The sequence below is a fragment of the Microplitis demolitor genome, chromosome 9 (assembly GCF_026212275.2).
Source record: "Microplitis demolitor isolate Queensland-Clemson2020A chromosome 9, iyMicDemo2.1a, whole genome shotgun sequence".
NCBI lineage: Eukaryota > Metazoa > Arthropoda > Insecta > Hymenoptera > Braconidae > Microplitis > Microplitis demolitor.
Genome location: NC_068553.1, coordinates 1884944 through 1903453, shown reverse-complemented (window position 1 = coordinate 1903453; position 18510 = coordinate 1884944). Strand labels below are relative to the sequence as shown.

Here is an 18510-nt window from a genome sequence, read left to right as displayed (position 1 = left end):
GGGGAACGAGTGCGCAAGATCCCAGAGCATCGTACAGTACTTTGTGAGTGAGACGGCAGACGACGTATATAGATATAGTCGATTAAATAAAAGAGTGAACAATAAACCAGGTAGTGGGGGAGCCACGTGAAACTAAAACTTACTCAAAAACTTTTTCCCTTTTTTTGTTTTTATTTTTCTTTCGTTAATTAGTTCAAATTTGTTGTTTAATTTATTTAAATATCCCTAGATTTTTTTTTGAATTATTTAATTAATTTTTTTTTTTATAAAATACTTAGTAATTTCATTTACAAACCTTGTGGAAAAATTTCTTACATTACTGGATAATAAAAAAAAAATTTTTCCCCAGATTAATTCTGTCAAAGTTACTAGACTTAAAAAAATACTAGATATTTTTCCAAAAAAAAAATTTTGTCCCTAGATTAATTTTTATAATTTCTAGACGTTTTGAAAAAAATGACTTAAATATTTTTTTGAAATAACTTTTTCTCCCTAGATCAATTTTCGAAAATTTACTAGAAGCTATAAAAAAATTTTATTTTTTTTATTCTTGAATTCTTGACTGAAAAATCCCTAGACTTTGAAAATCACACTTGTCATTTTCCAGATTCTACGAAATAATTCAGTATAAAAAGAACTAGATTTCAAAATAAACCGGCATTTTTAAATCACAGAATTCCCTAGGTTGTGAAAATTCCCTAGATTGCGAAAGTTCTCCGGGCTATAAGAAAATCCCTGGATAATTACAAAATTCCCTAGATAATCATGGACACCTCTCGATTTTGAAAATTTAGTTTATCACAAAAAAACTAGAATTTTGAAACGATACTAGAATTTCATAGACGAAAATTCCCTAGACGTTAAAAAATTGCAAACCTCTAGAATCAACAAACTATAGTTTTGTAGTCTTTTTAATTTTCTAGAAAATAATTTCTAGGTTATAGAAAAAAATCCCTAGATTTAAAATCATTTATATAGGAATAAATATTTCTAGAATAAAAAATGGTTATTAAAATTACTAGAATTCTCCGGAAAAGTCAAAAATTCCCTAGATCGTAAAGGAGCCCCTTGATCTTTGAATAGTTGCAGACGTCTCTAAAATAAACAAACGAGAGTTTTGCAGTAACTTGAATTTTCTAGAAAATTATCCCTAGATTAAAAACCCTAGATAATAAAAATATTGCAGACGCATCTAAACATAAACATACTAGAATTTCGTAGTCATCAGAATTTTCTATAAAAATCCCTAGATTCTGAGCATAAACTCCTAGATTGACAATTCATTTGAGGAAAAGTTCTTTTAGATTCAACGCGTCATTTAGAAAATTCACTAGAATCCCCTAGTTTCATCAAAAATCCCTAGATCGTAGCAGAATCCCTAGATCTTGAAGAAGCTGCAGGCGTCTCCAATATGAACAATCTAGAGTTTTATAACCATTAGAATTTTCTAGAAAGTGATCCCTAGATTATAGAAAATCCCTAGATTATAGAAAATCCCTAGATTATAGAAAATCCCTAGACTATACAAATATTTCAGGCGTCTCTAAAATTAACGAACTAAAGTTTTATAGTCACTAGAATTTTCTAGAAAATTTACCCCTAGATTATAAAAATTGATCCTTAGATTTAAGGATAAATATTTCTAAAATAAAAGAATTGTTATTTTACAATATTCCTAGATTTTCTTAAATTATTCGAAATCCCTAGATTGAAAAAAATGTAGGAGGCTAAAAAAATTGTTTTTCAAGAATTTATAAAATTCCCTAGACGATAAAAAAATTACTAGTTAATAAAAAATTAATATTCCGTTGAAAAAAAGAATGTTTATAATGACTCACATCTAAAGTAGGTTAGACATTCGTAATTATAAATTAAAAATACAAAGAAAAACTCTAATACATGCAAGAGTAACTGTGTAATTTTGGTCACGCTGTGCGACTGTACACTGACCTCTTTTACAGCTAAAATATTGCTAAACAATGTAGTCTCTATCTATTTCAATATTCATCTATTTCACTTAAAATCCCCACTTTTTTGCACCACTAATAATAAAAATGAAAAAAAAAAATTCCCTAGACTGTCGGTATTACAGAGTTGTATTAAAATCGATTTTAAATATCGAAAAAATTTTCAAATTTATCTCTTATATATATTTTCGGAGTCTTTGTATAAAAGTTCTCGTAGGAAAATTTTTTAGAAAAAAAAAAAAAAAGTTACCGACTGAGTAGAATTTTTTTTTTTTTTTTTTTTTAAGGGGAAAAAATGTGTGGTAATTTTTTGTGAATCTCCAGCAGGTGGGGTCGAAAATTAATGGGAATAATTATGATAATAATAATAATTTTTGATTTTGATAATAAAAAGATATTGAAAGTTGAGAGTCACTGGAAACATCCGGGCTGTGAGAGGGTTGGTTAGGGGACAGTGTAGGATGGGTAGAGGGAGCGTGAGGGGGAGGAAGAGGGTGGAAACGGTAAAGTCGGTATGGGATGGTGGGGTAGGAGGAGCTGGAGGTGTAGGATCGGAGTTGAGGGGGTGGTTTAACCAGAGGATGGGGTAGAGGGTGAGAACAGGGTGTAAGGGCGAGGGTGAGGGTGCTTTGAGACTGGGGTAGGGGATTGAGGGTAGACTTGGTGCCAGGGTAGGTTTTGATCAATATCTCGTACCCACCCACTTTCTCTCACTATCTCTCTCTTTTTATCTTTCTCTCTCTTTCTCTCGCGCTTGTTCTCTTGCTCTCCTGTACCACAGTACCTATGACTTTAACCATCAAACCACCGTAATCAATCTATGAATTTTTTATAAATTATAACTTTTCTGTTTTGGAATTTTTGTAAATTCAATTATTAAGAATTTTTGGAAATTTAAAAAAAAAAAAATATTTTTTTAAATTCTGATCGATCAAATTTTTTTCTGTTTCAAGATTTCGGAATTTTCAAGTTGGGTGTTTTTGTATTTTTGAAAAATTGAAATTTTGACAAGTCAGGGATTGTATAACATTTTTTTTTTAAATTTGAGGACGTAATTTTTTCAGCATAATTATGAAGTCAAAATTTAAAAACTTTTATTATTTTTTTTAATCAAAATTTTGATTTTTTAGAGTTTACTTTTAGTTAAATTTTTGAATTAAAATTTCAAATTTTTCCCGCGTTGGGAAAAAAATTATAATTTAAATTTTCTACAACTTTTAAATTAATAAAAAAATTCTAGAAATTAAAATTTTTCAAAAAATTAAATTTTGATTTTCCGAAATTTTTAATTTCAAATTTCCCGCTTAGGGAAAAAAATGTAATTCAAATTTCCTACCACTCAAATTAATACAAAAAGAAAACTAAAATTTTTCAAAAAAAAAAAAAATAAAATTTTGATTTTTCGAAATTTTAAATTCAAAATTTCACACTCGTAATTCCTAATCTTTTCTAACCTCGACTCAAAAATCCTCGTTTGCAAAATAAAAATTTTTTCAAAAATAAAAAAATTTTCTGGGAAATTTCAAAAATGTTGGAAAATTTTCATACAAAAAAAAAAAAAATTCTATATTTATATACAAAAATTGTCGTCAAAAAATCAAAATCCAAGTCATTTTCTTTATCAACTAAAACCCGTTTTTTTTTATCATTAAAAAAAAAAAAAAAAAAAAAAAAAATAAATAATTTCCCAGGTTTTTGTAGCCGCGTTGCTACTCAGGATTCCAGTTCTCCCTACTCTGATATTTTTTATTTTTTTTTATAAATTTTTTTTATTTTATATATATATATATATATATATATATATATATATATATATATATATATATATATATATATATATATATATATATATATATATATATTTTTTTTTTTTTTTTTTTCTTATATATTTATATATCTTGCCCCTGATGCCGCGAACTGGCGAAGCTACTCGACCCATGAGCACCGCGTAACCTGTTTCTGTACTCCCACTTTAATAATTTGTTACCCCTTACTCTTCTTATTCCCTTCTGCCATCTCATAAGAACATATATATATATATATATATAAATATATACATATAGAATACACACGTACTATTGCAGGAAAACCAAAAAAATAAAATATTTGTACATGCGTATCTATTCTTCACCGCGTGTCGTCTTTTCTTTGTATCATTTCACCTTATATATATATATATATATATATATATATATTACACTTAATAAACCTACAAAATTTCATATATGTATACTACAATATGTATATAGTCATATATGTTTGCTAATAATTTAAAAAGAAAAAAAAATTGAAATTTTAGTAAGCTTTGGGTATGAAATTGATTTTGGAGCTGAATTATTGGGTTGAGGTCAAAGGGCATAGATACCTTTTTCGTAGAGAATTTAAAGAGCTACAAGAAAGGTCTGATAAATTTTTTTGATATTCGTGATATTTACGCAGATATTTTAATTTTAAAGTGACAACATCAGAAAAGAGAATGGAGTTGAAAAATTTTTTGGAAGATTTTGAAGTTTGAGTAATTTTTAGAGCTAAATTTTGAGTTTTGAGAAAAATGGTAAGAGACCTTTTTCGTAGAGAATTTAAAGAGCTACAAGAAAGGTCTGATAATTTTTTTTGATATTCGTGATATTTACGCAGATATTTTAATTTTAAAGTGACGGCATCAGAAAAGAGAATGGAGTTGATAAATTTTTTGGAAGATTTTGAAGTTTGAGTAATTTTTAGAGCTAAATTTTGAGTTTTGAGAAAAATGGTAAGAGACCTTTTTCGTAGAGAATTTAAAGAGCTACAAGAAAGGTCTGATAAATTTTTTTGATATTCGTGATATTTACGCAGATATTTTAATTTTAAAGTGACGGCATCAGAAAAGAGAATGGAGTTGAAAAATTTTTTGGAAGATTTTGAAGTTTGAGTAATTTTTAGAGCTAAATTTTGAGTTTTGAGAAAAATGGTAAGAGACCTTTTTTGTAGAGAATTTAAAGAGCTACCAAAATGATAAGGATCAATTTTTTGATATTGTAATTAGATGATGAGTTATTAATGAAGAAAGGTTAAAAAGTTAAGTTTTGTAGGTTTTTTGGAAAAACAAATTCAAAAAATACAAAAAGTTCAGCTTTAATGTACAGATGGATTTTTTTAAAGCACAAAAAAATAAAAATTTATAAATAAATAAAAAAAGTGCACCCTTTAAACCCCTCGCGTTTCATCCACCTACGCTCTCTGCTCGGCGACCCCTCCCCCTCTCCCAAACCCTGATTTTTTTTCTTTTCGTTACTTTTTTTTTTTTTATTATTTTCTATTTTACTCTATCCGCCGTCTCTACAGTGTACTTCGACTACCATCTCCCAACATTCTCATCCTCATCCTCATTCTCATTCTCATCCTTGTCCTTCTTTCTCATCACGAGCTTTTCCACACAGGACAATAATTTCACCCCGAGTGTCCAGGGTTGCCCTTGGCAACAAGTTTTACCGTGCTGTAAAAAATACTTATGTCGATTGTAATAAAATTGTCATAAGTATATTTTTAAAATTAGGATCTTAAAAAAAAAATTAAATAATAAAAATAATAATAATTTTAAAATTAATAAACAAAAATTTTTAATCAGCGAAAAAAAGGGATAAATTGAAAAAAAATTCCATAAGTCCAACTTGCCCCGGTTCTTGTAAAAATTAATAAAAATCAATTGATTGAAAAAAAAAAAATTTTTTTTAAGTTAATTTTTCGAAATTTTCTGAATCGATATATCGAAATTTTATGAATCGATATATCGAAATTTTATGAATCGATATATCGAAATTTTATGAATCGATATATAGAAAATTTATGAATCGATATATAGAAATTTTTTTAATCGATATATCGAAATTTTCTGAATCGATAGATCGAATGTGATTATAATCGATTGTTTGTGTTCATGTGATCGTAAAGTCGATAACTTGCAACCATATATCGATATATTGAATTCTAAGATCGACACAACAAAACGTAAATTTGGTATATCGAAGTCAAGCATCGATATATCGAAATGAAGGATCGATATATCAATGAACAATAAAGTCGATAGATCGCAACATAAATTCAATATATCGAAATAGAAGATCGATATATCGAGCCTGATATTTGATACATCAAAACTCGAACTCGATACATCAGATCTATATATATATATATATATATATCGAAACAAATTTAATAGATTGAAGTCAAGCAGCGATACATCGAGAAAAAAAAACATCTACCGATAAAAATGAGATTCCGATTTATTGAAATAAAACATCGATAAATCGTTATTTCAAGTCGATATATAGAACCTACATTTCGATATCTCGAATTCAATAGATCGAAGTCAATAATCAATGTCTCGAAATTTAGAATCGATATATCGAACCACTAATTCGAGATATCAAACCCAAAATTCGAGACATCTCAACTTTAATTCTGTATATCGAAACCATATATCGATAGATCGAACTCAAAATTCAATACAATAAAACTTCAAGTCGATACATCAAAACAGTTTATCGATATATCGAACTCAAAATTCGATACATTGAAACTCAAATTCGATATATTAATATCTTATATCGATATATCGAACTCAAATTTCGATACATCGAAACCCAAATTCGATGTATCGAAACTTAAATTAGATATATCGATATGGTATATCGAAATTAAAATTCGATACAATAAAACTTCAAGTCGATACATTAAAACAGTATATCGATATATCGAACTCAGATTTCGATACATCGAAACCCAAATTCGATATATTAATATCTTATATCGATATATCGGAATCAAAATACGATACATCGAAACTTCAATTCGATATATCGTAACAGTATATCGATATATCGAACTCAAAATTCGATACATCGGAACTTCAATTCGATATATCGAAACATAATATCGATATATCCAACTCAAAATTCGATACATCGAAACTCTAACTTAATGAAATCGAACTGAACTATGAAATTGAATAAAAAAAATCGAGCTTGACCTCTCTACTCCACGTTCCAGGCGTGTGAAGCAAAAAAAAAACCGACGAAATGATTGAAACTGTTAAAATCAAAAGATTTATAAGATTAATGTAAGATCTTACATTATTTCAACTGAAAAGTGATGGAATCGTTTACGCAAACGTCCAAACAGCTTCCACAGGTGGTCGGATGGTGGAGTAGTGACCTCGATCCCTCATTCTCTCTCACTTCCTCCCTCTTACTCACTCTCCCGCGGGCTCTGTTTCTCTCTCACTATTTTTCTCTCTCACTTAAACTTACTACTTTACTCTATTACCACTTCTACTCGCGCTCTGTCCATCTCTCCCCTATTGCTCTGACTCACTCACTCGGTCGCTTACTCCCTCATTCACTCACTTGTTTAACTCGCATGCTCTTAAACTCTCGTCGACTTGACCGCCTACCTCAAGAGTTACAAATTGTTCAATGTCAAGCAAACATGTTAATTAACGCAATTAATTTAACTATTTTATCATTTTGCCGGTAAAACAGTTTTCATATTATTAGTTATCATAATAATAAAAATAATTAGATAAAAAAAATTTCACTAATTAAACAAAAAAAAAAAAAAAAAAAAACTAAAAATAAATACAAAAAGTTAATTAAGATAGAGGTTAAATAGCGACATTTTACTTGTTGCTTGCTCTCGACTAATTGCCAAGTAATTGGTTATCTCATACCTTATTCTCTACCTCATTCCTTTACTTTTATCATCTCAGTCTTTTGATAACTTTTTTTTTTAGTATAATAATATTTTATTACATTAATTGGCTGTTAATTTTTTAGGTCTTTGTAGAAGAAAGAAAATTTTCGGCATTTTTTCAATTTCTCTGATTTTTTTTCTGGTAATTTTCAGATTATGGATAAAATTCACTAGGAAATTTTAAAAAGTTACTAGAATTTTTCGAGGAAAGTCACGAAAAATATTCTAGGGGACAGTGCTAAAAAGCGACAAAAAATTACTAGAAATTCCCTAGAAAAAGTTACTATAAAATTTTATGTAACAATACTAGGGAATAGTAAAAAAACCACAGGGAATTTCCTAGAAAATTCACTAGGGATAAATTTTCATTTTTTTCACTAGCAAATGATGAATAGATTCTAAAAATTCCCTAGAAAATTTAATAGGGAAGTTTTACAAAATACAATTCCTGGAAATTCCCAAGGAAAGTTGCTAGGCAGTTTTCCAGAATATTACTAGAAAGTAGTAAAAAATCACTGGAAATTTCCTAGAAAATTCACAAGGAAAATTCCATAAAATGTTTTGGGAAATGACGGGAAATTCTTAGTAATTCCCTGGGGAAATTACTAGATACTTTTCCAAAATGGTACGAGAAAATGAGAAAGAAAAACTGGGAATTTCCTAAAAAATTTACTAGAAACAATTCTCACAAGAAATTGATGAAAAATTTCTAAAAATTCCCTAGGAAATCCAACAGAAAAGTACGACAAAATGTTTCTGACAAACGACGAAAATTTACTAGAAATTCCCTAGGAAAGTTACTAAATAATGTCACACAATGGAACAAGGAAATGATTGAAAATCAATGGAAATTTCCTAGAATATTCACTGGAAATAGTTCCTCAAATTCTTACTAGGAAATGATAAATTAATTCTATAAATTACCTAGGAAATCTACTAGAAAAATTTCATCAAACAACATTTCTGGAAAATGACAAAAAATTACTCGAAATTCCCGCAGGAAAGTTACTAGACAATTTCCGAAAATGGTACCTGAAAATTATAAAGAATACTGGGAATTTTTGAGAAATTTACTAGCAATAACTCCTCGCATTTTTATTCGGAAAATATAAAAAATTCTTAAAAATTACCTAGAAAACTTTCTAGAAAATATTTCGGTAAATGTACCGGAAAATAATAGAAAATGACTAAAAATTTGGAAAAATTTTTTAAGAAATTAAGAAATGGATACAAAATTTTTAGAAAATTTCTGAAAAAGTCACTAAAAGAATTTTGTTTTAAAGACGATTAGAAAGAATTAAAAAACTCCTAGAAATTTCTATAAAAATTCCCTAAGGCATTACTGGAAAACGATAAAATTTTACTAGGAGAAATTTCTCTACCTACGTATTTCCAAAAATTCACTAGAAAAAACGATCATGCAAAAATTTTCTTAATGAACTTCTCTAGAAAATTTTCTAGAAGTATTCCAGAAAAAAAAATGACTAGAAAATTGTCTATACAAAATTCATAAGGACAAATAACGAGACGAAATTTCTAGTTAATTTCCACAAATGACAGAAAATCACTAGGCATTTTCTAGAAAGAATTAAAAAATTATTTCCCCGAAATTCCCTAGATAGAAATTTCTAGGGTATTATTCATGGACTGCAAAATTAGTTACATTTAAATCCTCGACAATTTTCTCAAAATAATGAACTAGAAAATTTCAAAAAAAAAAAAAAAATTTCTAGAATTAAAGTCACTAGGAAATAACACTAGAGATTTCCTGGTTCAAAAATCAGTTTTGGGAATTTCAGAAAAAAATCGACAAAATACTAGAAATTTGTGTGAAAAAAAATAACCCGATTAAACTTTCTAGGGACAAAAAGTTTCTAGACGCGTCGAAACTTTTCGGAGCTGTTAACTGTAGTTATAAAGATTTGAATTCAAACTTCCCGCCAACATTCAAATGAACTTTGCCGCGCAAATTTAAAAGTACTAGCCGTCGATAAGTTGAAAAAATTACCATGGATAAATTATCAATCGAGTAATTAGAGCACTTTTGTAACTCAGGTAGGACATTTTTAATAATAATAATAATAATAATAGAATATTAAAGAAATATCAATAGTCACGAGAATTCATTCTCTCAGTCATTCATTCAAGTGTAGTAATTAAAAAAAAAAATAAATAAATAAATGAGTAGACTTACCCTTGATCCATTCTATCCATAGGACCACCGGGGCCCATCATCGGATGTCCAGGTCCCATTGGTCCACCCATGGGATGTCCAGGTCCGAAAGGACTTCCTGGTGGCATTCCATACTGTGGCCCAGGAAATTGTCCAGGTGATGGAAAGTGCGGATTCCCACCTGGTGGTACGAAAGGTGGCCCAGATGACCCAGGTCGTCCAACGAACTGGGGTGGTCCTGAAGGTGATCCAAATGGACTCGGTCCAGGTCCATTGTAGAGTCCTGAGTTATTTGGTGGTGGTGGAAACCCTGGATTGGATTGTGGTCCAGGTCCGGGTGTAGATGACCCACTGGGTGCTGGGGACGCAGTGTACTGCGGGGTTCCGGAACCAGGTGGCGGTCCTCCCTGGTAACCAGGTCCACCGGCGGGACTTCCAGCACCACCGGGAAAAGAACTTGGCCCTTGAAAACCAGGGTTCCCACCGCCACCACCTGGCCCTCCTGAGGAATAACCGCCAGGTCCACCGCCTTGATTAACCGAGTTTGGGGTAAATGGTGACGCCTCAGAGCCTGTCGGTGGGCCCTTCCACGACGCTGGTGTTCCTGGGTCCTCCAGCGTGGTTGTAGCTGCTAATGGTGTATTCAAACGGCTACAACCTTTAAATAGTTCAGAAAGTTCGTTTATTATTACCATCAGTTACAAGATTTTTAACTAAATTAGGATTATCAACTTGGGACGCTTCCAGAGCTTTCTGTATCAACTTTAGGACCAAACTTATGAGAACCTTTTTTATAGAGAATTTAAAGAGCTACAAAAAATTATTCTATAATTTTTTTCAGTTTCGCGATATTTTCAAAGATATTTGAAATTTTGTAATTGGATTCAAAGCGAACATCAAGATTTTGCTGACCGAGCTTCTGAAATCTCTAGACCTCGAAATATTTATTTTTTCGAAAAAGTCAACTAAAACTTTTTTATAGAGAATTTAAAGGGCTATAAAAAAGGTCCTTATGATATTTTTGATATTATTGATATTTCCGAAGATATTTAAATTGTAAGATCATAATCTAAAAAATTAAAATTTTTAAGATTTCTAGTGATTTTGATTTATGAATTTTTCTAGGAATCTTCGGACTTAACTTTCTAGTAGTTCTGGAAAATATTCTAGGAAGTTTTGAGTTCGAAAAAATTCTAGAAATTCTTCTAATGGAAAATCATTGAAACTTTTTTTAGAAATGGATTAAAGTATATCTAGAAATTTTCTAGGGGATTTTCAGGATAAACTTTCTAGTTATTCTAGAATATATTTTCGGCAATCCGGAGCTCGGAAAATGTCTAGAAATTTTTATAACAAACCCATTGAATATTTTTCTAGAAATTGATTACACTTGGTTATAATTCTTCTAGAGAATTTTTAGACTAAACTTTCTAAGAGTTCTATATAATATCTTCGGTAATTTTGAGCTAAAAAAATTTCTAGAAACTTATTTAAAAGAAAATCACTGGAACTTTTTTTAGAAAAAGTTCAAAAATGACACTAGAAATTTTCTAGAGAATTCTAGGATTAATTTTTCCAGGAACTCTAGATAATATTCTTGGTAACTATGAGTTCGAACAATCTATAGGGATTTTTTTAACTGAAAATCACTGGAACTTTTTCTAGAAATGTAAAAAAAAAATATCACTAGAAACTTTCTAGGGAATTATCAGGTGAAACTTTGTAGTGATTCTAGATAATATTCTCAGTAATTTTGATCTCGAAAAAGTTCTAGAAATTTTTCTAACAGAAAACGATTAAAACTTTTCCACAAATTTATAGGGAATTATGTCTAGTAACAAAATAAAATTACCATTATTGGTACCATTTGCCTTCATCATTGGTTAGAACGATGTCAATCCATTACTCTAGGGATTTTTTTATCACACCTGGTACTAATTATTATTTCTATTTTTTGGCTTTGAATACTAGATGTCACTATTGTTTATTTTTCCTTGGCCTAGTTACTTTTTTCCATTTATAAATCACTCACTTTTTCAAATTCCCTAGTATTTATAATGTCTTCTATATATATTATCAAAAACTAGTAATTTTTTGGAGAAGTAAAAAATCTAGTAACCTATTACCACATTTACAAACTTATAATCAATCAATTCCTCAATAAATATAAAAGTCGTTTACAAAATCGAGTAACTTTCTTATCTAGTTACTTTTTACAATATCTAGTAATTTCCATATTTTCAATTACAGTTTTTTAAGTTAAATTTCTCTAGATATTTTTCTTCGTCTAATAATTTTACCAAATCTTTTGACAATAATAAGTCTAGTTACTATCAAGAAACTTTTTAAAATTAATCTAGAAATCGCAAATTTTAAATCAGAATTCTAAGAACTCTTAATCAAAATCTAGTAACTTTTTCGAAGAGCCCGATTACTTTCTAGTAAAAAATACCAGTAACTTTTTCTTTAAAAAATTATATCTAAGTCTAATAGTATCTTCCTGGTACTTCTCTAGTGACAAATAAGTAGTCGGTTTTCGTGAAAAAAGCTAGTAACTTTTTTCATATTTCTGAACTTCACTGAACACACATCTAGTAACTTTATATTGGTAACTCTAGTAACTTTCCGACATAGAATCTAGTAAGGTTTTAGTATTCGTCCTAGTTACTTTTCGATGTTAAATCTAGTAAGGTGGTAGTAGTCTAGTTAGTTTTCGAGGTTAAGTCTAGTTACTTTTCGTTTTTAGTAACTTTTTTTGTGTTGGACCTAGTGAGGTTTTATGCGTGTCGTGTAGTCAGTTTTCTACCAGAGGCGCCCCCTAGTGTAAACCTAGTAACTTCTGGTTACTTTTCAATACCACCTTTAGCAACTTTTCCCTGTTAAATCTAGTAACTTTTCCGTGTTAAGTCTAGTAATTTTGCCGGCAACTCTAGTAACTTTTCTGTGATAAATTTAGTAACTTTTCAGTGTCACATCTAGTAACTTTTTTGTCGGGGCGTCCTCTGGTGGATAAAAATCTAGTAACTTCTAGTGATTTTTTTAAAAATCTAGTAACTTTTTTAAAAAATTAATCGCCGACACATCACCACACAATTTTTCGTTTAAAAAATCACTAAATCACAAATTTATAAAATTACTAGGTTATGATCCACTTTAACCGGCAGTCAATTCTAACCTCACTTTTAAAATCTTCACCAATTACAATAAATAATTTAAAATTCAAATAATCACCGCCAAAATTTCAAATAACCCCATAGAAAAAAAAAATCACCATAACGCCGTACGCGAGTCTATTTTTACAATAAAAATTTCGAAAAATTTTTTTTTTCCCCAAAAATTCTCCAAATAAAAAAAATGGAGTTTTGTCAAGTCTAATAAAATTAAAAAAAAAAAAAAATATTTTTCAAACATACATATATATGTATATGTATATATATTTAAATAAATGTATGTATATTATTTAATTAATAAAAATGATAAATTTATCAGCAAGCGTCAAGTTGTAATTGCATTTACGTCGCACAATCCCCGGCATATTAAAGCGCACACACGCACACAGACAACACACACCCGTAAACTCTACAGTAAAATGGTTTTAAAACATAAAAAAAAAAATGTTGAGTAAAAAAATTTTTTTTTTCTAACGAAATTTAAAACTCACATATTTTATTTACTTTTTTTTTTTCTCCACTCCCGTCAGTGCTCGATATATTTTTCAGTAAAAAAAATAAATAAATAAAAAAAATAGTTATATATTTATTGGTTACGTTTTTTAGTCGCGTATTGTAATTGAGAGAAAAATTATAACAGATCTTAGGAGTCACAACACACGAAACACGAACGCTTCGAGGTTGTACTCGCCAACGGATCACGTTTGTACGATCGGGACTGACGAGTGTGAGTTCGAGAGAGACGAAATGGTTTAGATAAAGATAAATATAAGCTTACTGTACTGTTACGTACTATACTTAACAATACTACGTGAATCAAGATTTTTTTTTTGATATATTTTAGTATATTTGTTCAGGTGCTATAGTTTCGTAACTTTTAGGTATGTGGTAAATTTTACAAAAATATATCACTTTTTTTTTAGATATATGTATGAATATATATGTATGTATGTTAGGTGATTATATATAACGTATTTTTTTTTTTAATTATTTAAAATTTATGATACTGGAGCCGACGATTAATTCTTGGATTTTTTTTTTTAAATGATAGATTTGAAAAAAAAAATAATTTGAAAAAATGCACTTGTAGTTTTTTTTATTTTCTGAAGGTGCATTTTTTTTTTTTTTTTTTTGTAATTAATTTGTTGAAAAAAAAAAGAAAGTTTTAAATTTTCTGTTAACATGACAAATTTCGCTGACGTCAAATAATTTTTGGATTTTATTTTAAAGATGATAAATTTGAAAAAAAAAATTTTGAAAAAATGCACTTGTAGTTTTTTTTATTTTCTGAAAGTGCAATTTTTTTTTTTTTCGTAATTAATTTGTTGAAAAAAAGAAGAAAGTTTTAAATTTTTTGTTAACATGATAAACTTAGCTGACGTCAAATAATTTTTGGATTTTATTTTAAAGATGATAAATTTGAAAAAAAAAAATTTTGAAAAAATGCACTTGTAGTTTTTTTTATTTTCTGAAAGTGCAATTTTTTTTTTTTTTTTTGTAATTAATTTGTTGAAAAAAAGAAGAAAGTTTTAAATTTTTTGTTAACATGATAAACTTAGCTGACGTCAAATAAATTTTGAATTTTATTTTAAAGATGATAAATTTGAAAAAAAAAAAAATTTTTGAAAAAAGGCACTTGTAGTTTTTTTTATTTTCTGAAGGTGCATTTTTTTTTTTTTTTTTTTTTGTAATTAATTTGTTGAAAAAAAAAAAAGTTTCAAATTTTTTGCTAACATGACAAATTTCGCTGACGTCAAATAATTTTTGGATTTTATTTTAAAGATGATAAATTTGAAAAAAAAAAAAATTTGAAAAAATGCACTTTTAGTTTTTTTAATTTTCTAGAGGTGCATTTTTTTTTTTTAGTTAATTTGTTGAAAAAAAAAAAAAAAAATAAGAAAGTTTTAAATTTTCTGTTAACATGATAAACTTATCTAACGTCAAATAATTTTTGGATTTTTTTTTAAAAATGATAAACTTGGAAAAAAAAATATTTTGAAAAAATGCACATGTAGTTTTTAAAATTTTTTACATGTGCATTTTTTTTCTTTTTTTTTTTTTGTAATTTATTTGTAAAATCCGAACATTGCTTATTGTCCGTTAACTTCAGAATAAAAAAATAAGAAAAAAAAAGTTTTGAATCTGTGGTGAAATTTTTTTTTTTTTTTTGTAATTCGATTTTTAAAATTTTTTTACTACATTAAAAATTTTTCATTTAATTTCTGGGATTTATTTAAATTTTTGATTTATTTTGAGAATTTTTTTTTCATATATTTATTGAATATTAGAAATATTGTTTTTTTTTTTTTCAAAATTAGTATTTTTTCAAAACGAGGGAAAAATTTTTAAGGAATATTATTATTTTTTTTAGATGTATATAAATAAATATAAACATATGTATAAATTTTGGAGCTGAGTAAAATAAAATTATTTTTTTTTTTTTTAATTTTAAAAATTTTGAAAAAAAAAAATTTTATTACATATTTTGGATTTTTCTTTAATTTCAAAAATTATTTTTTCTTATTTTTATTTTTTAAATTTTTACAAAAATTTTCTATTTTTTAAATTTTTATATCTAGAATTTATGATATATATATATATATATATATATATATATATATATATATATATATATATTTAAATAAAAAATAATTTCTGCTAATTATTTTTTATAGAAAAAAAAATGGCGGTCACGTGGACATGGTATCCATTCTATAGATTTTCAAAGACGCCATTTTTATGTAATTTTTTTTCTGTTAATTAATATTAATAAAATAAAAATATATTTATATATGTACATATATTAAGTATAACACATTTATATTCTCGTGTTACTGATAACAATGTAAAAAATTATTATCGTAATTATTATGACATGTTAGTAATTAGTGGCCTGTAACTGATTTGTAATAAAGAAAAAATATACAAGGTAATATATATGTATATATAGTAAGTATTAATACATTTTATCATCATATGATAATAAGTAAAAAAATTACCATCCTCTAGTAACAACGGGATGATCATTTCCAACTATCACCTATTGGTTTTCCAGTTTTCTTCATGAGCATCAAATTGATGTAAACTTGCAGCTGGAATTTGATGTCAACTTGACGTAAAATACGTGACAAGTTGACGTCAACTATTTGAATTTAAGACAAATAGTAGTTAACAATTACAAAGTATGGAACTGCTGTCAAGTTGATGCCAATAAATTGACTTTCTATCGAGATACTTTTCGTTCTTAAAAAATCATGGACAATTAGAAGTCAATTGTTAAAATAACCAGTAGTCTTCAATTTGATGACAAATTTCTGCCATCAACTTATTCAACTCATGTCATCAATTTGCTGTCAAGTCAACGAAGCAAATAACTCGCGACGAAAGAAAAGAAAAATATTCATTAAAAATTTACAGCGAAATGATGTCATTCAACTCGACATCAGATTGTAGCAGTAAATTTGCGTAAACTTACCATCATTTTGACTACCAAAGTTAGATTTCTGTAAAATTTACGGAAATTACATCTCGCCATCTGTTGGTGACAATTGACATCAAATTATTGTCCAACTGCAGATAAATGGAATAATATAAAAAAATTACCGACGTAATGAAAAAAAAATATATAATTTTTTAATTAATTTAATTGGGATGTCAAAATAATGATTTAGTGTTTTAACCTCACAAATGTTAAATTATAAGTACTGATTAAATTATGTCAGGATCTAATGATAATGACCAATCATCAGGTAAGTTAGTCAATAAAATAGAAATGATGGGAATTTAAAAAAAGGTAATATTATAAATAAATTTGTTGACAAGATTCGAATAATGATGATGAGGAGGAGGGGGAGGAAGAGGAAGAAGAAGAAAATTGTGGGGAGGATTCAGACAGTGATTTAGGTTCATGTTTGTGTCAGGAAAATACTGTGTGTCTGACTACGTCATTAAATTGCTGCGGGTATCGGCCATTTGGCAGCGCGGCCACGGGAGCATGTCCTGGTCTTTGTCAGTGCGCTGAAGAAGAGGCTTGGAATTCGATCACACCACCGAGACCTAATAATCAATGGTTTAATAATTTTGTTGAGTTAAGAAGACAGTGGAGTGATCATGCACGTACTAATTGCTATCGATTTGATCAATCGAGAAAATCGTATGTTTTATTATTGCTAATAATTTTTTTTGGTTATTGGTAATTTTAATCTTTGATTCGATATATTGATAAAATAATTTAGTAAATTAATATATCGATTCAACCGATCGATATATCAATTTTTTATTTAAATCGATCCATCAATTTTCTGAATCGACATATCGATTATATGAATCGACATATCGATTTTAGGAATCGATATATCGATTTTAGGAATTAATATATCGATTTTAGGAATTAATATATCGGTGTTATGAATCGATATATCGATTTTTTAAATCGACATATCGATTTTATGAATCGAGATATCGATTTTATAAATTGATATGTCGATGTTATGAATCGATATATCGATTTTATAAATCGATTCATCGATTTTATAAATCGATTCATCGATTTTATAAATCGATACATCGATTTTAAATATTAAGTGATTTTTTAAACAAATCGATTCATCGAATTCATAATTCGATATATCGATTTTAAACATTAAGTGATTTTATGATAAATCGATACATTAAATCGATGTTCCCATTTCTTATTTTGATAAATAAAAACATCGATTTTGAAAATCGATACACTGATTTTTTAAATCGATTTATCATTTTTTTAAATCGATTTATCGGTTTTAAATACTAAGTTTATTTTTTTTAAATAACTTTATACATCGATTTCATAAATCGATCCATCGATTTATTATTTTAATTCTACTACCTTCAAACTGAAAAAAAAAATTTTTTTTTAGTAATGCACTTTATAAACATCCAATACCAACCCAAAAATCTACCTTACCTACAAATCACTCTTCATTACCGGCAGATTCTCCAGCTCACTCGGTAAATATCTCCTCAAATTTTTTTCTTTCTACTCCATGCCATACTAAAGAAATACTTAATTTTGTAGATAAATGTCCCATGCCATGAATTAGAAACAAATTCTTCCTGTTGTCACAGCGGAAGTCATAATAATTATAACAAACGTAACCATAAAAATGGTCACACTATCCATGACCAACGTAACTGTCATACTGACCATGTAACCAATGGTCATCATGACTGCCATACTGACCATGTTACCCATATTCAACATAACTATCATACCGACCATGTTACCCACGATCATCATGAACACAAAAAATACCATGACACTCTCATTCATCATGACCATGATGATCATGATGATTATGATAAGCCTCCCACAAGTGGATATGAAAAGTTACCATCAGAGCAATCCTACCAACGGTCGGTAAAAACTGAAAGAAAATTCAGCCCCCGTGTTTGCATACAAGAAGGCTGCCTATGCCAGCCAATGCCACGT

General features: G+C 28.2%; 1 protein-coding gene and 1 long non-coding RNA gene across 3 annotated transcripts in view; one reads left to right on the top strand and one right to left on the bottom strand.

Annotated features, from left to right (window-relative positions):
• Nucleotides 1–13751, bottom strand: part of LOC103580785 (LIM domain-binding protein 2) — a 38268-nt gene extending 24517 nt beyond the window's left edge. For both annotated transcript variants that reach the window (XM_053741761.1, XM_053741762.1), the window contains exons 1-2: nucleotides 11723–13751; nucleotides 9892–10528 (exon numbers count right to left, since the gene is read on the bottom strand). In XM_053741761.1, coding sequence (XP_053597736.1) covers nucleotides 9892–10528; nucleotides 11723–11750 — 665 coding nt within the window. In that variant the 5' untranslated portion in view covers nucleotides 11751–13751. The remainder of the gene's footprint in view (nucleotides 1–9891; nucleotides 10529–11722) is intronic.
• Nucleotides 13752–17033: 3282 nt separating this feature from the next.
• Nucleotides 17034–18186, top strand: LOC106693642 (uncharacterized). The gene is made up of 3 exons (XR_008404235.1): nucleotides 17034–17193; nucleotides 17939–18029; nucleotides 18097–18186. It is a non-coding gene; the product is annotated as an uncharacterized LOC106693642 (long non-coding RNA).
• Nucleotides 18187–18510: the final 324 nt, after the last annotated feature.